This window comes from Poecilia mexicana, unplaced genomic scaffold (assembly GCF_051168715.1).
Source record: "Poecilia mexicana isolate PSO_F unplaced genomic scaffold, ASM5116871v1 scaffold_5, whole genome shotgun sequence".
NCBI classification, from domain to species: domain Eukaryota; kingdom Metazoa; phylum Chordata; class Actinopteri; order Cyprinodontiformes; family Poeciliidae; genus Poecilia; species Poecilia mexicana.
The window spans coordinates 15,378,773-15,403,593 of record NW_028263374.1 but is presented as its reverse complement, the minus strand read 5'-3'; the positions used below and the strand labels follow the sequence as shown (position 1 = coordinate 15,403,593).

The following is a 24,821-nucleotide window of genomic DNA, read 5'->3' as shown; positions in this document are numbered from 1 at the left end:
TCAGTTTTGTACATTTCTTTGAATTAAACTGATATTTTTTTGGATTTTTCTAACATCTTTCAATTCAAATAATTATTACCTTTCTGTGCAGGACTGTTTGAGTAGAACTGACGTAAATTAAGTTCAAATGTGGTCAGAGATGTTGCTAACACCTGCAGTTAGTCAAACACGTTTCATTTATTACTATTATCTTTTGTCTAAAATTAAGTTAGATTATTTGGTTGTTTGCGAGTTGCTGCTTAATGATGCAAACCAGCAACAAACACATAGTTTGTTTACTGTGTTGGACGTAAAAAGAGGCGTGAAAACATCAGGAGAGACATGTTTGAGTTATTGATTGAATCGTTTGTGTCCCACGCTCCGATGTCCTGCTCACCTGGCTGCTACACCTGGTGGGGGTTTCCTTCAGTAAACGTCTGACCACACGGAGGCGTTTACCCGATAGCAATAAACGAAGAGCAATAAACCGGCTCTGGCAATATGTTTTCTCCACAGGAAGTCACATCTCAGAGTGGTTCTGACTTGATGTTGCGCTGCAGTGTTTGTCCTCCTTGATTACCTGGAAAAAACTCTGAAAGCTTTATTGCTTTCCACTGGTTTTTAAATGAACAACAACGCAGCTCTGTGAGGAAAAGCTCCGTTTTAGAGACGCCTGACTGCAGCTGTTTGCTACAGAGATAAAAAACAGATGGAGCGCAATTAATACAAGCAGAGAGAAAGCTTTCTATCAACCATCATTCAATGTGCACAACACAGACATCCCCATAAAGAGTAAAGTTTTGTTCATTCACACTTTGTGTTAAATAACCCATCAGTTTATTAGATTATTTAATCTTTATTTAACCAGAAATATGATCATTTTCTAAAAACTAGTACCAGTAAAAAGTTATGAGCTAAACTTCCTTACGAATATGTGCACCTATTATAAATGACAGTGGTTAGGACACTGAAGCTTACCTGTAGGTACAAAATGCAGAGCAGTGTTTGGAAAATGTGGATTGATCACCACTGATATCATCATTACAAAATAAACAAAAATACCAACCCAGAATGTATACATGAATTTTAACCAACTTTTCTGGCACATCATTTGCTTTCCACTTTTCTGATGAGAGTAAAACTTTACACATAAATTAATTCAGAGCAATAGGAAGGATTTAATGTGAAGTATTGAAACCTCTAAATAAAAAGTTGACCCAGAAGGCAAACATCCCAAAAGCATCGCAGAACAAACACAAGCTAAGCTACTTATTATAATACGTTTCTTAATGCATGGCTTAGCAGAAAAACATGGCTGAATATTAGCCCAAAACACTAAATTACTTTCCCTCCAAGAATAACATCCCAACCAAGAACTCTTGAGTTTATTTAGACTGAATGGATTTTTCTCGAAACAAAGAACAGACTGAATGGAGTGATTAATCGTCGGGAGTAAATAAAGAGCCTGATAATCAGAGCTGAAGACGTGGGCTCTGGGTGTGTGTCAGTGTTACAGGAGCGCTGCAGAAACCTTCGCCCTGCTGACTGAGTGGCTTTGACACAAATTCCTGCTCACCCAGGGGACGACAAACAGTCTCGCCTCAGCAAATGCTGCAGTCCCAACGGGCCGGATGAGCGCGATAAGATGGATGTTATTCAGAAAAACTGCAGCTGACCAGAATGTCAGTGACGCCGATTTGGAAGAGTTTTATTTTCCTCACAGCTCACAGATGACAACATGGCTAATAAGCTTAGATCAAGATTCAAAACTGCTGCTTCACATCATTATGGTTCTGGTTTTTGGGAAAGAAAATGGATCAATTTGTCCATTTTCCATTTTCAATCAGTTCATTCCACCATTATGAAACCAAGCGCCACCTTTTCTGCCCAGTTTACTTACATTTCATCCATTTACACTTAACTCATTAGTTTAATTTCCTTGATAGTTTTCTAACTTTTATAAATAAATATAAAAGTTAGAAAACCTCATGTATTATCCAACTCAGTTGCTTGTTATTTTCTGAACTTTTTATTTTTACTGATTGACTCAATTAATCGTTACTAAATGAGAGAGATTAGTTTCACTGATCAATCTAATAAACTTCATAGCAATCTCCTGATGGTAAATAATATTTATTGGAGTCACAGTTTCATGCAACAAACTAGGAGCATATTAGAAAAATAACATTTTAATTATAGGTTGTCAAATAGGTGTGAAACCTACAAACAGCTGGCAGTAAATCAGCCAAACCTGTAAAAGTTTGTAAAGGAAAAAGGTAAAAATGATCGAAAAACATTTTCCATCAACTATAATCATCTGCTTGCAATTTTCATTTTTCTTCTGTTTGTTTCCTTTCATCTCGAAACAATTGCTCAATGCCAGTCTGTAACAATTGCAACAATTTATTGTGATTTACTTTAATTGTTTTAGATTTTGCTTTATACATAATTGGTAACATTTTAGTTCATCTAATACTCCGTTTATCTAACAATTCATTTTTTGTTGATCGATCTTTTTATAATGCAAATGTTGCTTTGCATTATAAAGGAACATTGCTGTGTTAAAATGTTGCTGTGCTTCATTTGTTTATTAAAATTGATGATCTATTAATAGCTTCAGTAGAACTACAGAAATCTAACAAAAATAGCCTTAGAAGAAAGGCTGTTTGGTATTGTACGGACTCGTCACCTGATCAACATTAAGGTGCAATTTATGCTCCTACTCTACAAAGTTAGATTCATTTTATCACTCTTTTAGAAAACATGGATGCTGTGTCTGATGTGCAGGCAGCGCACAAACTCTCTTTTCTTGTCTGATTTCTTGTAATGCTCTGATGAAGTCGTCAAGCCGTCTGCAAAGTGTGAAAAACGCTCAGAAAATCATCCTGAGCTGCCACAGTCTGCAGAAAAGTGCAATCATTTTGTCTTCAAAACCACTTCCAGCTCGGTGCTCTTGAGCCGTCATGTTGTTTCGCTGAATGAGAATTGAGCTCAAACTGCAGCCTTATTCCCAGAGGGAGGCGGGGGGCGTCAGAGCAGAGAGAGAGGTTAACCCTGCAGACGCCGCTGAGGAGAAATAAACCACGGTTCACAGTCTGAACACGTCGAATCAGATGTCAATTGATGCTCCTAATCAATTATTTCTTTATGAATTTTCCCTGCAGGCCTGTTTGAATTTGAAACTATTTTTACATCACAGACATTATGATTAGGATTAATAAGCTTGGAATTTTGGAGACATGTAGTCATAGAACAAAATAACAATGTTCACTTTACTCAAACATTTACCTATAAGAAGTAAAATCAGAGAAACTGATCGTTTTAACCTCCTGGTCATGAATTGTATTAATCCTCATTCCTCCTCTTCACCGATCTCCAGGAGAGCGCTGCGAGCTGTCGTCCCGTTCGGGTCGCTGCGCTGCTGGAGTCTGCAAGAACGGAGGCACCTGCGTGAACCTGCTGGTCGGCGGCTTCAAGTGCGAGTGTCCGTCCGGCGGCTACGAGAAGCCCTACTGCGAGATGACCACTCGCAACTTCCCTCCAAGCTCCTTCCTCACCTTCAAGGGCCTCCGCCAGCGCTTCCACTTCACCCTCTCCCTCACGTAAGCTCCTCCAGCTCCGCCGCCTGTCAGTGATTCACACTCCACCCACATCACACATGGGTTAGCGCTCACCTCCACCGTTGGGTGCTCAGATTTACATAACCTTAATGTAGATAAGTGACAGTAATAGCATCACTGGAAAGCAGTCCTCCTCATAAGGGCCACTTCAGAGTCAGAGTAAAGCCCTGATACTGAACCATTAGAGTCGGCTGAGTGTTGGATGTGAGCAGCTATGTTAACTAAAAGATGAGACAAAAAAGCTTTGTTTTTGGAGAGGTGTTGCATAACGGGAGGATGTTAGTCCCATAAAGTCGGGTCTTATTACAGTCACTGTGTCAGTCGTCACTTTGAGCTGTGAGTCAGAGGTTGGCCCATTTCAGCACAGTCTTCCTCTCCCTGGCGGTGACTGACAGAAGCTGTCTCATCAGCATCATCATTACTGCGGTCGTTCTTCCTTGTGATTTCTGCTTCTGGTCAGTCTGTGTAACCCAGTAGCCAAGAAATCGGGGCATGCTCCTGGGAGTGTTATTTCTAGGCATGACTGTAGATGGAGTCAAATTTATTTGATCACTCAAACCATGACAGGTTTGACAATCAGCTCGACTGTCGTCTGATACTCGGCGCAAGGGAACCGTGGAAAATGTTTCAAATGGGTGTAAAAATGTAAAATTATGAATGTATGATAAAGGTGACCTGTTATGCTTTCCTGAACAGGTTAGGAGAGGTCTAAACAAAACATGTTCACTACATTTCCTGCACAAACTCATTCTCAGATAATGAGATTTTAGTCTGTCCAGTTTAGAATGAGAATGAGATGTTTGAGTTCTTCTTGTTGCCCCCAACTCAAACTATTAGGGCTGTTGTAAAAGAATATTTTAGTAATCGAGTACTCTAGTCATTATTTTTACGATTCTTTCTCTCTCTATAACTACAGCAGCTGGCAGCGCCCTTCCCACCGTACGCCTTCAAATGGTGGGAACCGCTTTGCCGGGAGAGGAAAAGCTGTTGTACTACAACCGTCGCGTCCGTAACTTTAAAAACGCTTAATGGTTCCCCAAAAAACGACAGAAACCCAGAGACTCTGCCTTTATGCTGCTAGCACATAGCAGCAACTCAGAGGTGGAAGTGAGCACGCTGCCCATCACAGACAATGATCGGGCTCAAACATGGTGCGCTAAATGATGAAACATAATTTTACGAAGCTTTGAGCCAGATACATTTTCAAGGAATCGTTATAGCCCCTAGAAATTATACAACCATACATCTTTAAAAAGCATTAGTAGGGCCTCCTGCATAACCAACAAGAATGTAGCAAGTGGTTTTTGGATGGTAAGTCAGGAAACAAAGCACTTGTCCTTTCCAGTAGCCATTGTACGGCGCATACAGCAGTAAAACCAGCTGACCAAACGTGCTGGAGCTCCACTTGGGTTGCTAGGTAACGGTGACTTAACAACCGTTTTTGAAAGGGCTCATTTTCTAGACACTAAAACACTTTCCCACAAACTGACTGGGTGTTTTTTTAAGCTCTTGGGTTTTGTAGCTGCGGTAGAGACACAAATGGAAGTACAAAAATGTGCAAAGTGGAAGTTTAAATTTCTCAAAACAAACTCAAATACTTTTGTATAACTTGATTTGGTATAATTGGCTGCAATCATATTTCAGAAGGGGGGCTTGAGTTGAATAAATCTTTGGATTTGCTCAGCAGAATGTAGGTTTTGTAAGTTGTGATTTCACCTAATAAGCCAGATGCTGTGGGTCAGAGTTAAGCTGCATGCCAGGACAGACACGCCTCCCCATCTGTGTGATGAAATAAGGTCCGTTTTAAAAGCTGTTCACTGTGTTTCGTATCTGTCACAACAGGCCAAAACAAGTGTCGGCTTTCAAATATCACACAGAAATGCGTCCTGACATTTTAGCGCAGATGTTGCAGCGGCTGTCGCTCACAAAGGCCGCCGGTGGAAACAGAACCCCCTCAGTGAGCTTTACGGACCCGGTCTGTCTTTAAGGATCCAATGACGGTCCCTTTTTGATGAAGAACCGCTCGGACCGGTTCTGAAACCAGGCCGTGTTTCAGAGGCTCATCGGAGGAGCTGCGAAGTGGCTGCTGTGAGAAAGGTGTCGGGTCTGTCACCTGAGCCAGCGCCGATCCGGTTTCTCACTGAAAAAAGCCTCCATTATGACAACTCCAGAGCCAGAGTTGTCATAATGGACAACTCCTGAAGAAAATTAGTTTCTTCAGGAGTGAAAACTAATTTTAGGCCTTTAACTTTACAGGCGAGGCTTAGATTTCACCATGAATGCAGTCCTTTGTTTTGGGTTCAGCAGTGGCTCAACTTATCAGCTGTTAACAGAGACATAAAATAAAAAGCTGTTTCATGTTGATGTTTATAGTTTTTCTGTAAATTTAGCATGCTAGGATGAAATTTTGATGTTTTGAATAATCTCAGTGAATGAGGGAAAATATACAATATTGTTAGTATTCCAGAGGAAATGTGAGTTTAAATCTATCATGAAGTAAAAGGAGCCTGGTAGAAATATTAGTTTGCTCTGCAGGTACAACATAAACAATGTATTACATTTTTAGGATCAGATTTTTTTTTTTGTTTTTCATCCAATAATCCAATGGTCTCAATTAAATCGAGACTAAAAAGCTTTACAGAAAAACAATTATCTGAGCACCAGTTAGGTCAGTGTGGTGGATATGTACAGCTTTAGTGCTTCTGAACTGGTTTTTAAATGGTTTTGCTACCAATAAGTCAGAACTTTTCATTTATAAGACGCTTTGATCAATGAATTTCCAGGCTGTAAAATATCTTTGGACTACTTATTGGACTCCTTGCATTAGTTTGGTGTGGAGTGTTTTAGATGCAGCTTAATCTCCTTATTTTCAGTCATGACAGTCAGTGAAGACATAACATGCTGTGATTAGTCTCAAAGAGTTTTCACATTTTCTTCCTTTTATAAACCCATAAATCCTTCAGACATATATTTTACTTTCCTGCAGGAAGCAACACCAAACATGCAGACAGATCTATGGTGCAGATCAAACCATTTTCATGTGCTGCATTGACCCAGGGCCTAAATCTAATAGACTTGAGAATGACTGAGTTTAATCTGACTGAGTTTAAACAAGTTAAGAAAGAAAAAAAGGTTCAAAAAAATTCACTCTTAAAATGTCCAAAACACACAGAGACTTGTAGCTAGCATTGACTCTGAAGGGTCAAATACACGCCTCCTCTTTTAGATTTATGTTTGCAAACACATTTAAAAACCATGAATCATATTTCTCCCACCTCACAAATATAAAATACTTCAGATTGATCCATTACAATGATCTGTAACCTTTGTAATCCAAAGAGACTCTTATGTCATCAGTCCAGCAGAACAAATGTTACGTTACCTTTTGAAAAAACAAAACTTTTAACTTTAGATGAATATCTACTGCAGGAAATGTGTTATAATTGTTAAAGATCCACTGTTTTGTTTGGTTTTTAGGATTTAATATAAAAAAAGTAAGCAGAAAACCTTTGCAAAAGGAGGATGGGTTAATTTTCAGCTATGGGATGTTATTTGTGGAAAATGATGTGGATAAAAAAACGCTTAGTTTCCAATCTAATGGTAAGAACAAATCTAAAAGAATACCTGTATCGTTAGGGCTTTTTGTGGAAGTTTGTCATATAAAACAAACAAACAAAAACAGCTAAAACCTCCATTTGATATGTAAATATATTTAGAAACATTAATTTGTTTATAATTTTCTCTGCAGGCCCTCTGGTTTATCACAAACACATTCTGAAGTTTTTTGGTTGTTACTTGACAAAACTGAAAAGGCTGAAGGGGTGTAAATACTTTCCTGTGCAGGAACCATTAAACACCTCTGGTTCCTTCCTGCTGGTGCCTAAATGTTGAGGAAAATCTTCATACTGGGTAGAATGGTGTGAAAAAACTGCAAACATTTGAATGACCAACTTTAAAAGCCATTGATAAACCCTGACATGCAACCAGACACTAGTAGGAAATGGTAAATGTAAGGATTTAAAGGATCGATCACGGTTCTTCCTTTATTGTCTTTAAATAACCAGACTAGCTGGTTGAAGCAGCAACGCGTTCGTAAATGAGCGACTCAGGAAGCTGAGGTCTCCTAAGTCATTACAGTTCATCCTGTTGGGAGCTTGAACCAATTTCCAGATTAACGACCCATTAGACACGTTCACTTAAGGAAGCACCAGGAGATAATTTAAGGTATTAGGATTCATCCTACTTTTATTTGCCCTTCATATTTAATACAGCTTTAAAACTTTCACTTCCATCTTCTCAAAGTAAACAATTTAAAAACTACAGCAGATATTGAGATGTTAATTGTGTGGATTTTACTGTAAATCCCACGGAGGGTTTTCCTCTTTCCGCCCCGCTGGTCCCACCCTATGGATTTTGGCGTGTTATCGTAGCGTGACACGGTCCCCCACATACGGCCAGGCTGGTTGTTATTTTTACTGATGGGTGCCTAATGTGACGTGCAGTGATGCCAGCAAAGTCGCTGTTTAGTTCTGGTTGATTACCCTCATAGTTCAGAGGGCTTAAGGGGGGGCAATGTGGAGCATCCTTTTAAATCGATACGTCAGAGAGTGAAAGAGGATGTAGATGCTGATTCTCTTTGGCTTTCTGGGTTTTTTGCTGTATCTCCACCTCTATTATCCACTGGAGCATCAGCATCCTCTTTTTCTCCGAGGTCATGATTAGTGTTTTTTTTTTTTCCCCCAGTAAGCAGGTCAGCGTTGCAATGCCCCCTGGCTGCTCTTCAGCTCGGGAATCCCTGCACTAACAGCATCATGACAACATCGCCTGAAACCCTGATGACTTCAGGAGAGGCGAGGGGGGCTGCAGCTGCTAAAACTAAACGCACTGATAGACATCCGGATGTTTGAACGACATCTTTCCTCTGAAAGTTAAAGAGAAATCACAGAAAAAAATCTACGTCTCCATTAGAGGGAAGAGAGAGAGTCAGAGTGACCTTTTTGGTTGAGAAATTAATTCCTCTAAAGACGCTACATTTTAGTCGAGTAACTGACCAGAAAATTCAGACGCCAGTCTGAACAGCAGACCCATTGTTTGGTTTGCTATGGGGAAGATGCAAAAACTGCAAAAACACAAATATTTTTGTCTGGTTTCTGGTACAAATATCTTAGTACACTTGAAGTAAGACAAAGATAACTTAAAAGTATTCATTCAGCAAGCTATAGGAGCTTGTTTTAAGTAAATAATTGCTTAAAACTGGCATATTATTCTTATAACAAAACATTTTCTCCAGGTATAATCGAAATAATCTGCCTGGGAAACTAGAACTTTAATCAACATTAACGATTTATTTACTTAAAACAAGCCCATTTATCCTGCTGAAAAGTTGCTTCTTAGTTAGTTTTGTCATATTTCAAGTGAACTAAGATATTTGGTAAGTTTTTATGTTTTTGCAGTGAAATAATGTAGGTTTTGAACCAGTTTTAAATATCGTAGTGACCCGTTTCTGCAGACCACAGCAGACAGGTGAATAAGGGAAGTTTTATAACTCTCTGTGCGCAGATGGATTGAAACGAAGTAAACTCGCTGCTTCTAAATGTTTATCTGTATTAAAATATGCATAAAAAAGCACAAATCTTCTAATGTTGTGGCTTTGAGTGTGCAGAAGCAGAAATCTGACTTAAACGTTTGGTTAGACACCAGGAGCGTTCTGCTCTCTCTTCTGCGAGGAGGAGAAAACATTTTAAAGATGTTTTTGCGATCACTCTGAACCGCCTTACTACGCTCTGCTTGCTGCTTGCAGCCCTCTGATGCCCCCACCCCACAGCTTTGACTTCGCCCTAGTTTTCGTCTCTTTGTTTTAGTGTCATTTAATGTGCATCTCCTATCTATTCCTTTCCTGCAAACTGAAAAATTCACATTTTTCTCTGAGACTTGAGCTTTCAGTGAACATCATTATCTGGAGAATTTACCCTTATGATCAAACTGAAAGTAAATGATGATTTAATATAATTTGAAATGTCTCCCACTAAGGTGGATGTGAGGAAATAGTAGATGCTGTTAAATAGGTCAGAGCAGACCACTACTCTATTTCTTCTCTCTCATATGTCTGCCAGCATAAGATATGCTGTTTCTGCTTTGTCAGTTGTGTGATATAAATAGACTTACTCTGAGGGAAAAATTCAATCTGAGCGGTAATTTTAACTCCAAGCAACAGGAAACAGGAGGTTAAACAGAGTGAGTAAAAATGTCTTTTCTTATGTCCAGCTGAGTCTGGTAACCAAAACCTTCACTAAAGTAAGAGAAGCACGACTTCAGCGTGTTTTTACTCAAGTAAAAGTAAAAAGTCATCCAAGAAATTACTTAAGAGTAAAATAAGTACTTGGTAAAGAGGGCATGCAAGTGATTTTAAAATGATGCTGTCTGGCAGACATATATGAAGTTGCAATGAAATGTAAATGTAAACTAATTCTGACATTTAAAGGACTCAAATAAAAAAAATGACCACAAATAATTGCAAACTAATATGGTAGAGTAATACTGCCATACTAAGAAAAAAGTAAATAAAATTACGAGAAAAAAGTTGCACAAGAATAAAGTTTAAATAATGAGAATAAAGTTGTAATATTACAAGTTCTCATATCATTTCAACTTTATTCCTACGTGACTTTATTCTTGTAATAGTCATAATATTACAACTTTATTGTTATAATATTATGACTTTATTCTCTTTTTGTCTTAGCAGGTCCTAATATTCTGTTGTAGAATAACTGTCTGTCCACATTTGATTTATTCTGGGCTTATGCTAAAATTAGCTTGTTTCCATATTAAAATGTTCTGAGTTTCAGTGTATTTTAATAATACTTTTTGTATTCAGTGTCAACTTTTAACATCTTTGACGGTTGCAGTGTCAGCATCACATTGTTTTAATGGGCTGTTGCCTAAAAACACTGGAAATACAAACAGTTCAGTAATAGTTTTCCAATTTGTTTCCAGTAATTTTACAGAATCTAAAAATGTGTTGTGGGTGTCCTAGAAAATTCTTAAGATATTTCGTATTTAAGTCTCTCTCAAATTCATTTACGAACTTTTTTTTTCTTGTTCAAAGCATTATTTGTTTTATTTTTAACATTTTATTACAGCCTTATTTTAAGGTAAATTTTAGAATGAGATATTATTTCAGAAACAGATATGAGAGCTCAGAGTTGGTTGGAAAAAATTAAAAGTAATAAATTTGTTTCTCAGATTCGCCACCAAAGAGCCAAACGGTTTGTTGATGTATAACGGACGCTTCAACGAGAAACATGACTTCATCGCCATGGAGATCATCAACGAGCAGATTCAGCTCACCTTCTCTGCAGGTACATTTTCATGTTTCTTTTTCTTCCCTCTACACAAAATTGTCAAGTCAAATGGACCTGAGGGCCAAAATAATGTTCTTTTACCTCGGCAACAATAAGCAAAGCATTCAAAGTAGTCAGATTTATTGTTGGAATAGGATATGTAAATTAAAATAGATCCAAAACTTTAAAAAGGTTTTGCAGGTTTGCCTCCTTAAAAGAAATGTTAAAAATTTTTTAGGCATTTTTTGTTAGAAAATTGACAAAAGTTTGTAAATTCTGAGCAATGAAATTAGGATTTAGGTCAGTCTTTCTTTGAAAACACTTCCTGTATTCAGCCAAGTTTAATAAATTAATAAAGAGTATTTGTTTGCAGTGAAGTGAACTTTTGCCTAAAGGTCACTGGACAGATGTTGACTTTGGAAGAGATTGTAAACTCCATGGTGAGTTAGAGACAAATATTGGTGCCAGTGTTTTCTATTGATGAAGATTTTAACATCATTGATGTAGAAAGTCTCTTTCTACATCAAACCCTTGAGCATTTGTGTCAGTCTTGATCTGAAGTCAAGGGCCGCACACAATCAGTCCACGGACCACAAATGGCCCTCGGGCCGCAGTTTGGACAGCTTGAGTGCATCTCCTGACCCCTTCTGTTGCTCCTCAGGAGAAACCCAGACCACAGTTTCTCCGTTCATCCTGGGAGGCGTCAGCGATGGCCAGTGGCACACGGTGGAGGTCCATTACTACAACAAGGTCAGTGGGAACGGCTCACTCCATTCGCCATAAATGGTTAAATGTATTATTCTGTATTCGAGGAATTTAAATATTTTACTTTCTGTCCATAATAATTTGTGCCGAAAAGGTTGACAGGCTAACAGGAAGTGTTTGTTAAATTAATCATCTGAAAGCAGATGTGTTATGGATTCATGATGTACAGCGGTTCCTTTAAGCCAGAGTTTATCAGAGTTTCAAACTTTTAGCCGACAGAAGAGCAGCTACAGACACACCGGTAACCGGAGCTGTCTGCTGTCAAACATGGGAACGCTTTATTTGAAGACTGACATGACACATAAACATGACATCTGTTACGAAGATGAAGGAGTCTTCATAAATGTTTATGACTGTTGTAATGAAGTGTCCATTTGGTAAATAATGGCACTTTTAATGCAAAGTTTAATTAAAATTTGCATTAAAAGTCCATTAAAAGTGTCAACTTTGCATTAAAACTATCACGGTTGCAGTTTTCTGGACGACAGCAGATTACTGATCTTTAAAAGAATCTGACCTGCTGATTCCGATTTTGATCAATTCCTTTCTTTTTCTTTGCTCTGAAATGTTGCTAAATATATCAAGAAAGTTGTTGAGTTGGTAACAGTGGGGTGACCTTTAACTGTAAACCTGCAGATGTGACCTGATCCAACGTCTCTCACAAGAGTGCAAAGGAGGACAGTGGTTGATTTTAGACCTATGCTGAGGGAGATAAGAAGATTCCTTAATCACCAAAATTAAGGAATCGGTGCAGCCCCAAATTAACATTGGTTACTTGATTGTGCTATAAAATGGCAATCTAACATATAATGCTACCTTTTTAAGGATTATATGCTTAAAAACTGGCAGTACATGTATTTTCCACTTGGAGGTGCATTTGATAAATGAGGGCTGTTGTTTTGTAGGACCTTTAAAAAGCCACAGTGTAAGTGTGAACCTGTTAGCATTCAGTGTTGTTGTCCTGCAGGCACAGATGACTGGCAGCTGCCACTCTTCCTCTGTGGTCCTCAGCATGTCCGTAGCCTGTCTGTAAACGGTGCAGACAGGGAACTGTGGGCTGTTCTCTGTCTGCTGACAGGCTGATGATGTGGAAGAGAGCCAGAGCGACTCTGACCCAAACAGACCCTCAGACCAGACATGAGGGGGCCTGACTGAATGAAAACCAGAGTGGGAAGACATTGTTTTTCCAGACATGCTCTGATTGTTCTAAATATGTTTGGCTGCTTCGTTTCTGTGTAAGAATATCAGAACGGCTCAATCAGTGCTGGAATGTGTGGAGCTGTTGTCTGCGCTCAGTATTTTCCCACCCGGGACAAACACAAACACACACAGGATGTCACATTTTTGTCTATTGAGGAAGTCACTTTGCATCATAAAGATGCTGCCAGGCAACCCTCCTGCAGCGTGCATTTACCATTCAGTGTGCATGATGACATGAGCGTGTCAGATTTTAGCCTGCGGCATGCAGTGATGAAGAGGGAGTTTGGATGAAAACTTGTTGACTCTTTGCTTTTTAATCTTTTTTTTTTCTGCAGACATTAAAACCTCATTAATCCCTCAAATCTAATGGCTCACTGATTCCTTTCTGTTTCTCCAACCTGCACGTTTCATTGCAAGCGTGCTGCATGTGATTACTAGTGTGATAAAAATAACTTCAGGTTTCTGTGAGAAGGGGCACGGCTCAGCTGTCTAACTCGACTGAAACTCAAATATTTAAGTGAGCTTTAGAGTTTTCATGGTAAAAACTAGGAGAGAATTTGTCAAAAATGTTTAGTCCACTTCAGTCGAACTCCAGTTTGTTTGCCGAGAAAGTCCGGTTCGTTTAGGGAGGTGTGAACTCTGATGTGTGTCATAAGGTGGTATGGTTGGTGGTGAGGAGAGACGCTGAGACCCAGGTTATGGTGAGGATGAAGATTTAATGGTGATGCTCACAGTCCAAAAAACAGGCAGCACGGCAGAAAGACAGGCACACAGCCAAATACCGGTAGCAACTGCTACACAGGACTGAGACGAGAGCTAACGCTATCCAGGACTTCTCAGTTCTACTGGAGCGAAACACAAGACGTGACACAAACGACACTGACTTCGACACATACGACGATAGACAAGGACCCGACGAGGAACACAGACAACAGGTGGGTAAAAATACACACGGGGTAATTAAGGGAATGAGACACACCTGGGGAGCAATCAACGGGGAGGACAGGACAGAGACTCACAGGGAAACGGGACTGAACACAGAAAACTCAAATATAAACACACAAAAACACGGATCTTGACAGTACCCCCCCCTCAAGGGCGGATACCAGACGCCCACAAAAACAGAAAAGTCCAAAAACACAAAACAACCCAACAGGGTGGGTGGAGGGGCGACGGAAGGAGGGCAAGAGTCCATAGAAAAAACAGTCCAACAAAAAACAACCCAACGGGGTGGGCGGAGGGGCGACGGAAGGGGCCAGAGTCCAGAAACTGTCCAAAACAAAAAACAACCCAACAGGTGGGCGGAGGAGCGAATCCGGCGGGCGTCGCCGGCGCAGAAACCGGAATCCCGGAGGCGGGTCCGGCGGGCGTCGCCGGCGCAGGAACCAGAGACGTGGAGGCGGGTCCGGCGGTCTCTTCCGCCGGCGCAGAAGGCCGAGACGTGGAGGCGGGTCCGGCGGTCTCTTCCGCCGGCGCAGAAGGCCGAGACGTGGAGGCGGGTCCGGCGGTCTCTTCCGCCGGCGCAGAAGGCCGAGACGTGGAGGCGGGTCCGGCGGTCTCTTCCGCCGGCGCAGAAGGCCGAGACGTGGAGGCGGGTCCGGCGGTCTCTTCCGCCGGCGCAGAAGGCCGAGACGTGGAGGCGGGTCCGGCGGTCTCTTCCGCCGGCGCAGAAGGCCGAGACGTGGAGGCGGGTCCGGCGGTCTCTTCCGCCGGCGCAGAAGGCCGAGACGTGGAGGCGGATCCGGCGGGCGGCGTCTCCGGCGCAGAAGGCCGAGACGTGGAGGCGGATCCGGCGGGCGGCGTCTCCGGCGCAGAAGGCCGAGACGTGGAGGCGGGTCCGCCGGGCCGGCTGGAAGGCCGGCTGGAAACTCGGGCGGAGCAGACTCAGGAAACTCGGGCGGAGCAGACTCAGGAAACTCGGGCGGAGCAGACTCAGGAAACTCGGGCGGAGCAGACTCAGGAAACTCGGGCGGAGCAGACTCAGGAAACTCGGGCGGAGCAGACTCAGGAAACTCGGGCGGAGCAGACTCAGGAAACTCGGGCGGAGCAGACTCAGGAAACTCGGGCGGAGCAGACTCAGGAAACTCGGGCGGAGCAGACTCAGGAAACTCGGGCGGAGCAGACTCAGGAAACTCGGGGAGCTCTGGCTCGGGGGAAGGCTGCGCTCCGGCAGCAGGCTCGGGGAGCTCTGGCTCGGGGGAAGGCTGCGCTCCGGTGCTCCAGCAGCAGACTCGGGGAGCTCGGGCGGCTGCGCTCCAGCAGCAGACTCGGGGAGCTCGGGCGGCTGCGCTCCAGCAGCAGACTCGGGGAGCTCGGGCGGCTGCGCTCCAGCAGCAGACTCGGGGAGCTCGGGCGGCTGCGCTCCAGCAGCAGACTCGGGGAGCTCGGGCGGCTGCGCTCCAGCAGCAGACTCGGGGAGCTCGGGCGGCTGCGCTCCAGCAGCAGACTCGGGGAGCTCGGGCGGCTGCGCTCCAGCAGCAGACTCGGGGAGCTCGGGCGGCTGCGCTCCAGCAGCAGACTCGGGGAGCTCGGGCGGCTGCGCTCCAGCAGCAGACTCGGGGAGCTCGGGCGGCTGCGCTCCAGCAGCAGACTCGGGGAGCTCGGGCGGCTGCGCTCCAGCAGCAGACTCGGGGAGCTCGGGCGGCTGCGCTCCGGCAGCAGACTCGGGGAGCTCGGGCGGCTGCGCTCCGGCAGCAGACTCGGGGGCTGGAACTGGTGGAGGAGAGGCAGACGCTGGACCCGGCGGAGCTGGCCTTGATCTTGCCGCCAACTCCGCCTTCACTGTCTGCAACTCCCATTCAACCTCCTTGAAAAATTCCACCAAGCCCAGCTGAGGGAGAAGCGGAATCCACCGGTCCAACTGAATGGCCATACGGGTGGCGGCGTTTAGCCGGCTGAACGGCGCGTCGGGCTTGGCCATTTCCACGTCGTACCTCCTGATCTCCCTCAGGAGGGAACGACGGTCTGCTGGGTCCATGATGTTGCGGTCCTCACCGGTCGTGGTCGGGTCCTACTGTCATAAGGTGGTATGGTTGGTGGTGAGGAGAGACGCTGAGACCCAGGTTATGGTGAGGATGAAGATTTAATGGTGATGCTCACAGTCCAAAAAACAGGCAGCACGGCAGAAAGACAGGCACACAGCCAAATACCGGTAGCAACTGCTACACAGGACTGAGACGAGAGCTAACGCTATCCAGGACTTCTCAGTTCTACTGGAGCGAAACACAAGACGTGACACAAACGACACTGACTTCGACACATACGACGATAGACAAGGACCCGACGAGGAACACAGACAACAGGTGGGTAAAAATACACACGGGGTAATTAAGGGAATGAGACACACCTGGGGAGCAATCAACGGGGAGGACAGGACAGAGACTCACAGGGAAACGGGACTGAACACAGAAAACTCAAATATAAACACACAAAAACACGGATCTTGACAATGTGGACCTAAAAACCTGAACTCCGGTCCACATAAAACCCAAGTTTCCATTCATTTGAAGTGAACTCCGGTGTAGTTCAGATGCTGTTTACGCCGATCGGACCGGAGACCGCTCGAAAAGCAGGAAGTGGACTACAGCATAGGGAATTCTGGGTAAATACAACAAAAACAAACTTTTATGTCTCCTTGGGGTATTTCTACTAGCGCTAGCATGCGGTAGCTGCTAACATGTCTCCTCGTGCTAGCATGTCTCCTAATGCTAGCATGTCTCCTAGCGCTATCAGAATTTTTTTTTTTTTTTGCCAAAGAGAAAACCTGCAAATGCTAAAATCTGATGGTATTCCATTTTTGTTTACATTTTATGAAGAGGGAAGTTGAGCTCATGTCTTCTTCAGAGGTTTTTGCGTCGTTTTGTTCAGTGGTTCTTGGTGCAGCGCCACCACAGGTGAGGAGGTGAACAGGTGCTTCATTTGACTGAAAGCGAACTGCAGCAGCTTCAAATGCAACAAATGTTGCAGCTTTGGTCTGCCGGACTGTGAGGCGCGAAAATCCTCCTGGTTACTAGACCAGCCGAGGGAGGGACGTCTGATTAGTACTTAAGAAAGACTGCACAGAAACTTCATTCTGGCATTATTTTATGGTCAGAATGTAATTATTTTATTGGTTTTATTTATGTATTGCTGAAGTGTCTCTGCTTCAACACACCTGAGTCATTTAATAGGTAGGCCTGTCATAGTAACACATTCTGGTGGATGTCAAATTGTCCCAAAAGTTATTGTGATAAAATTATTGTTTTGAGACTTTTTTCTAGTAAAAATAATGAATAATAATTCAAGAGCACATCCTCAAAGATTAATAAACTTAAAATTATGATGAATATTTAACACTGGAACTGGAAGACATTTTAAATATCCAAAATAAATAAACAAAACAACAGAAACAACAAATAAAGTGAGTTATGGAGCCACTCTAGATAAACTTGTCCTTCAATAAAAGACCAAAGCACCAAACTGATGACTTTTATTAGTTTGGTAGAAAAACAATAAATCATGCAGATGAAAACTATTGAGCTTGTTTTAATTTATCATGCCAATAATTGATTCATTGCTTATTGCGACAGGCCTAATGACGGGTGGGTCATAAATACCAGAAGTGTTTGGGGGTTTCCTAGCTGAACTGATCCTCTCCACCTTGGTTGCGCTGCTCTTCCTGAGGTGGGAACAGAAGCTCCTCCTGCTGGAGGTGTCCCACAGCTCCCCTCTCTGACCCGTCCCTGTCCGCAGGGGGCGGTGCAGGGGGGTGTTTTAGATTGAAATGTGGCTTTCAGTGGGGTGGGGGACTGTGGAGAATGGCAATGACCGCTGCCTTTGTGTTTGGCCCCCGCTTCCTTTGGGGACCGCGGGCAGTGAATGATGCGGCCTCGGGGGAAGGTGCCCCTCTCCTCCTCTAAAGCCGAGCGGCGGAGCCGCGACAGAGGAGGGCGAAGAAAGTATGAACGAGTCGGGGCCGACCTCTCCTGTTGCTATGGTTTCCCAGTCAATCTCAGATCCAGTATTTGTGCCGCCTGCTGTCATGCTCCTTCCCCACTTTTGTCACCCTCTGCTCCCCCCATGTGACAGGGAACTCATATTCCCATAATCCCCTGTAGTGGCGGGCGAGAGCGGTGTTTAATGTGCTGCAGAGCAAATATGTGCGCTGCAGTCAGCTGTGACAGGTCGGCGTTTTGTGCAGCGGAGAGACGTCCTGACAGACGGGCTTTATTGGAGAGTCAATAGGCGTGACTGATGACAGCAGAGGTCGCTGAAAGGAGCGCCCAAGCTGGAGCGCTGCCTTCTTCCAGCGCTTTCACAGCGCAGGGAAAAAGCCGTGGAAAAGAGCATGTCGGATGATTTGACCTTCATCAATTCACACAACATGTTTGCTTTTTTCATCATCGACAAATTTGTAACAAATTGGCCTCAAAGAGCGCAAACCGGAAAGAAAAAAAAGCTTCCTTTGGGGTTGTGGTTTTTTTTGTTTTTTTTTTACATTTCACCGCTGAGTGATGGAGAGTTTCACTGTGCATTGTGACTTTCTGTGGGAAAGGTGCAGAGTTACACGGCCCGAGCGGTTATATATTATCAAATAAGCCTCTCTGAAGGCATTAATTCACCAGAAATGCTCTCTGTGGTTGGATCCTGTTATTAAACCTTGAGCCTTTCTAAAGCGAGACAGTCAATCCTGAAAATTGATTGCTAAAGCTGAGCTGCAAGGTGTCCAGCAGAATAATTAGGAAGCTCCTGATGGTTCTTAATGAGCTGTTTACCTTCAAGACAAGACATAATGCTCTGAGCATGCTCAGTGGCACTTCTCACCATTTATCTCCTCAGAGTGAGAAGTCACACTTCATCCTGCTGCAACTCTGGTTAAAAATTTAAATCTACAACATTTCATGGTTTTTATTCAGTTGATTATATATGTGGATTTGTTTTGGTGAAAGTTACTATAAAAGATCAGGGCAATGCCTACATTATGGGGCTAAAATGGTGAAGATAAATGTGAAAAAGTCAGGCTTTAGCAGGTTTGTTTTAAATTTACATCAAGCTTTACAACGAAAAGTTTTGGTGTTTAGATTTACAACAAGCCCATAAAATATAAATCACAAAGAAAAATGTTTTCAACTGAAATATGTCAGCAGATTTGTTTTCTGATGTATTCATTTTACTTAATTTGAGTGAATATGTTAACCTTTTCAACCTTATAGGCAACTTTAACCACATGCAGCACAATTACTAGCACATTTGATTTTAATGGTTTTTGCACATTTTTCCATAAATTTGTATAGAAACTGTGAAATAGAATAAATTTTTAAGAGTTGTTTAACGAAATGGGGGTCTGAGTTACATCCAGAATACCCAAAAATTGTTCCTATAGAGTAGCACTACTTCAGAATATTTTAGGTATCTGGTAAAAAGGCTTCTCAGTTACTGAGTAAATGAGAAGCCTTTAAAATCATTTAATATTTTATGATTTTAAAATCATTTAATATTTTAAAAAATTACATCAGCAGACAGACCAAAATAAAGTTGGATATGTGAAAATTTTGACATTTTAAAGACCTTTAAAGCTCTTGAACCGTTTCAAAACCTTTCTGAATGTAACATCACAAATCAGCAGACACTGCCTGTCTCCTAGCAACAACAGCCAGGCCCAACCCGTTACCTAGCAACACAAACTGAATTCCAGCATGTTTGGTCAGCTGTATGCACTGTACAATGGCTGCTGGAAGAGCCAAGTGTTTTGTTGTTGATCTACCACACAGGAACCACTTGTTGCATTTTTGTTGGATGTGCAGGAGGCTCCACTTGTGCTTTTCAAAGCTGTATGGTTGTATAATAGTGCATTTGTTTTCAGCTGTTTCTACGTGCTGACGTAAAAGTTGAGTTGGGCGGCGTGGCCGGCAGCAGTTTATTTGGATTTAAGTGACTAAAATCTCATTATCTGAGAATGATTTTGTGTAAAAAGTGTAATGAACATGTTTTGGATGATTTACCAGTTCAAGGAAGCTCAGGAGGTCACTGTTAATACTGTCCCCGTCTCGTTCATATCACAAGACTGCAGGAATTCGGTGGGCTGCAGCCTCTCCTGTAACTGGAAACTCTGAGAATTAATCTAATCTGCTCAGTGTGGAAATCATGTGAGTGACGTTCAACTGCGGCGGCGCCTTGAGCTAAAATTAAATCAGTCATCGTCGCATTGTCTGATAGAGTCTGTTTGATTTTTAATAAACCTCCGCCGTGATGGAGCGGCTGAGGATGCTGCAGTTAGATGTCCACTTTCTCTCCTGCTGGATGTCTGCTGCATCGCAGACAGATAAAGCTGTCTGATCCATAACAGCTGAGCAATCAGGAAATTATAGTTCCTCAAACCCCTGGAGCCGAACTGAAAGGTTCTGTTTTAATCCAACCTCATAAAGAGTTAAAGATCCTGACAGTAAAAAAAAAAAAAAAAAAAAACCTAACATTATCTGCTCATGAGATGATTAAATGTGTGTGAGCAGCTGAGTGCTTGGCGGTTCCAGTTTGAACCCACGTGACCTCTGAGTGACCCTGGAGACGCAGGGCAGCGTGTGACGAGGTCGCACCCTTTTATTGACGCCATCATAACTCTTTCCACCCTGAACCCGCCTCCTTTTGTCGCTATTGATTCCAGACACAAAGAGGAAGATTTTTTTCTCCTACAGAGTGAAACCCTCCAAATGTGTGTTTGTCTGTTTTCACCGTTGGAAGTTTTTAGAAATCATATTTAACATTTGACTCAGTGTTTTGTTTAATTAAATTTATCAGACTGCTGGGATATTTTTATAAAACTTAATTTCTGACATCTGAGCGCAATAAAAATAGCAGCATGACAACTTTTATCTGCCATGTGGCTACGACTCTGGAGCTTTTCCTTTATCTCATCTTAACCGCACCGATTGAAACGTTTGTGTACATTGATATCGTCTATGTGGTTTGAAGGATTAAAACTGTGCAAAAGTCTTGAGTAATGCACAGTTATTGAGCTACATCAATATTTCTTCTTGGCACTCCAAGTAAAAAAGCTCTAAAGTTGATGATGATTAGATCATTAACCAACTTTTGCACTATATTCTGTGTTGGGCAAAGCTCAAAATATCCACTGAACCTTTTCACATTTTGCCACATTTACATCCACAAACTTCACAATATTTAAATTTAGATTTTATACAATGAATCAAACCAATGTAATGATGAGTTTTAAAGTGTGACTTTCAGATTTTTTGTTTTATAACCTAAACCTGAGTTTCTGCTCTTTCCTTGGTTTTCTCTCTAATTTTGTCCAACAAACCTACTAAATTATACAGTTGGGTTGTTTACGCTTCTAAAGGTAATTGATTGCTCTTCATTTAATTAGAGGTATCAGAGTGAAATAGACTGAAAACAGATATTTGAAACGTTTTTCTTCCAGTCAACGACTATTTGAGTCTTATTTTTGAAAATCTCAGTAAAATGCATTAAACTCCATGGTGTAATATGATGGAAAGTGTTGAAGTCTCTGGTTTCGCAGTTAATGGTGGCAGGTTTTTGGCTGTAATTTGTTTCTGTCTGGTCCACAGCCGATCCTGAACCAGGCCGGTCTGCCTCAGGGCCCCTCGGACCAGAAGGTCGTCGTGGTGACGGTGGACGACTGCGACTCCTCTGTGGCGCTGAGATTCGGTCACATGATCGGAAATTACTCGTGCTCGGCCCAAGGAAGCCAGTCTGGATCCAAAAAGTGAGGGACTGAGTAATACGGCTTGTAAATAATGACGTTTTTAAACCAGATTCAATTTTAATTGACTTTTTTTTTTCTTCTAAAGAAAAAAAACAAAACAAATATTTTCAAATGTAGTTTTTATTTCAGTCATCCCTTCTGTGAGTTTTAGTTGTAGGATTTCTCTGTTCTGCTAAGAGGATTTTTGTTTAATTACAAGAATATAGTTGAAAAAATATACAGTTTTACTAGAAAATTACAAGAAAAAAGTTTTAATAAAATAAAAGCTTTGACAGAGCTATCAGAATCTGACTTGAGCGGCTCAGTTCACGTAGATCTTTCTTTGAATTAGATGCCGCTGTGTTAAAAGTATTTCGATTAAGCACTAAGAATCATCTGTAACATTTATACCAAAGTATAACTTCACAAGATGCTCAACATTCCTCAAGTTAAACTTTAGTTGTTTTTGGTATGAATGCTCATAAAATTACTATTTTATTCTGGTATAATTTCCACTCCGTTGTTGTGCGACTGTATTCTTGTAATATTATGACTTTATTCTCTAATTAAAAAATAAAATCTTAGCCTGAGCCTCATATTCCATCATAGAGTTGATCTAAATTCAAAGTCCAAATAAATATAAGCTTCAAAACAAGATGGCGGCTCTGACATCACTCTGAATTATGGAATGAATTGGTGGGAAAAATACAGATTTTCCAAAAGTGAAATCTTAAAAAAACTAAAATTTGATTAATTGACCAAATTGATTTATTGCCCAGCCTTAAGGAAAACTTATTCTCTTATTTTCTTTCTTTTTGTGTGAATTATTTTGTGAATCAGATTTCTTTGGTTGCAGCTTGGAGTGAAGATGTTTAGAAACATCATTGTCTCTGTACTTTCTAAAGTCTTTCAGATAAACATTGCAGATCACATGATGAATTTCTCCTGTGTTTCGCACGGCTCACCGCATCCCTTTGTGTCCTCAGATCTCTGGACCTGACCGGGCCGCTGCTCCTCGGAGGAGTCCCCAAACTTCCAGAGGACTTTCCCGTCCGGAACCAGCAGTTCGTGGGCTGCATGAAGAACCTGCGCATCGACAACCAGCACGTCGACATGGCCAGCTACATCGCAAACAACGGCACCCTGCCAGGTAAATCGGCCTTCTGCGGCGCAGCTTTATTCAGTTTGCCGGCTGAGCAGCCGAGTGTGGAAAACCTGCAGAGGAAATAACCGTAATGAGAACAGCTGGAAGGGAAATGATGGCCGTACCTGCTATGAATATTTGATGACCCGTCGACTCTGATCCTCTGATGAAATAATGAGCCGGGACACATCAAACGGATTATTCCTCTGCTTTCCCACACCTCCCAGGATGCTCTGCCAAGAGACATTTCTGCAACAATAACCCGTGTGTGAACGGAGGGACGTGTGTGAACCTGTGGGGCTCCTTCAGCTGCGACTGCCTGCTTGGATTTGGAGGGCAGAACTGTGAGCGAGGTGAGCGAAGGAGGAAAAGCAATGCTGCGGTTTTATCTGGGAGAACGCTCCGGTTTACTTACAAAAACAAGTTCAGAAAACCTCTGTTTATAGCTTAATAACTTCCAGTCTTGAATTAACAACTCCACATCCATCAAAAGTTTTCAGGGCTCGTATGGGTGCTTGAAATCCTTGCAAATGCTTGAATTGCAGCGTTTGCAAGGTTTGAAAAGTGATTGGTTTCTGTATAAAGTTATTGAAAGCTTGGTAATAAAGTGTAATGTTTAAAGCCTAAGTTTGGAAAGTGATATTTATAGCTGAGAACAGATATTTTCATACACTTAATAAAAAGACAGTGAGATTTTTTTTATCATTTCCTGAAATTAAATCAGACTAAACTTTTCTTGTTTCAGCTCATTTAGAATTAACAAAATTATTTCTATTTGCTACATGCCAGAAAACGTAGTGAGAATTTTTATGAGAGATGTTTTGTGACTTTCTTTGTTTATTGTGTTTAATTTGAGCGGGAAAGTCAAATTAAATGGAGAACGAAGCTCTAGAAAGAAGCTGTACCAATATCAAAACTTCACTGCAGTAAAATCTTACGAAGTCTAATTTCAAATATTTTAGTACAATTGAAAGAAGACAAAATTAACTCACACGTAACTTTTCAGCAAGACACAGAAGAGCTTTTTTTAAGAAATTAATCCCATAACATGATGAAAACGTTCTAGTTTTATTGGCAGATTAGTTCAATTTCAACATAGGAAAACAAACTCCTGTCTTTCTGAAAAGCTAGTTTTGTCTTTTTTCAAGTGTCCTAAGATATTTGTATTAAAAACTAGACAAAAATTACTCAGCAAGATTTTAGTGTTTTTTTTTTTTAAGTGCTGGGAAAATTGTAACCAAACATATTTCGATTGTTTACAGTCATATTTCTCATCGATACAAATGTCTGCAGACACAAAACAAGCGATCCTGAGGCCAGCAGCCGGGCTGCTGGGAAATGTCCCGGTGCGCCCGACGCCTCAGGCTGGCAGTGATGATGCATCATCATCATCATGTCACCTAAAGAGAATCTCTCATTTTTCAGTCTCTGTGTGCCTTTCTTCATCCGGACTCCCTCTGTGTGTCGTTCCTGCAGTCATGGCCAACCCGCTGCGTTTCCAAGGCGATAGCCTGCTGCAGTGGAACAACCTGGAGGCGTTGGCAGCCTCCGTCCTCTGGCACATCGAGCTCATGTTCCGCACCCGTCAGTCCAGCTCCCTGCTGCTCCACATCTCCTCAGGCCTGCAGCACAACCTCACGCTGCAGGTGAGATCCCACCTCCTTCTTTATTACAAAGGATGCTGGGAGAAAATCACTCTTCTCGGAAAAGAGGCTGTTCTTGTAATATTTTCAGCTGCCTTCCTGATTTCGTCTAGACGAGGGATTCTTTGCTGTTGCTCTTTCTGTTCCCAGCAGTAAACTCTGAGGACGTGCAGCAGTTCAGAGTCTGAACTTTTGAACCCACAGATTGTCTTTGTATCTCCCTCCCTCTGTTTCGGTGCTGCGTAGCTGCGTGGGGGGAGCGTGCTGATGGGGCTGCACAGGGGGGAGGACTCCACTCTGTCGCGGGTGGAGGAGGTGCTGGTGAACGACGGGGACTGGCATCATCTGCAGCTGGACATCAGCAGCCTGGGCGGCGCCGCCAGCCGCCACCAGGCCGTGCTGTCGTTGGACCAGGGGCTCTACCTGGTG

General features: G+C 42.3%; 1 protein-coding gene across 1 annotated transcript in view; it reads left to right on the top strand.

The window, feature by feature from the left end:
* Positions 1 to 24,821, top strand: part of LOC106924282 (cadherin, EGF LAG seven-pass G-type receptor 2) — a 53,044-nt gene that overhangs the window by 9,956 nt on the left and 18,267 nt on the right. The window contains exons 2-9 of the mRNA XM_088005972.1: positions 3,359 to 3,581; positions 10,842 to 10,957; positions 11,601 to 11,689; positions 21,469 to 21,626; positions 22,592 to 22,755; positions 22,977 to 23,102; positions 24,226 to 24,395; positions 24,639 to 24,818. Of these exons, the coding sequence (XP_087862098.1) occupies positions 3,359 to 3,581; positions 10,842 to 10,957; positions 11,601 to 11,689; positions 21,469 to 21,626; positions 22,592 to 22,755; positions 22,977 to 23,102; positions 24,226 to 24,395; positions 24,639 to 24,818 (1,226 nt within the window). The remainder of the gene's footprint in view (positions 1 to 3,358; positions 3,582 to 10,841; positions 10,958 to 11,600; positions 11,690 to 21,468; positions 21,627 to 22,591; positions 22,756 to 22,976; positions 23,103 to 24,225; positions 24,396 to 24,638; positions 24,819 to 24,821) is intronic.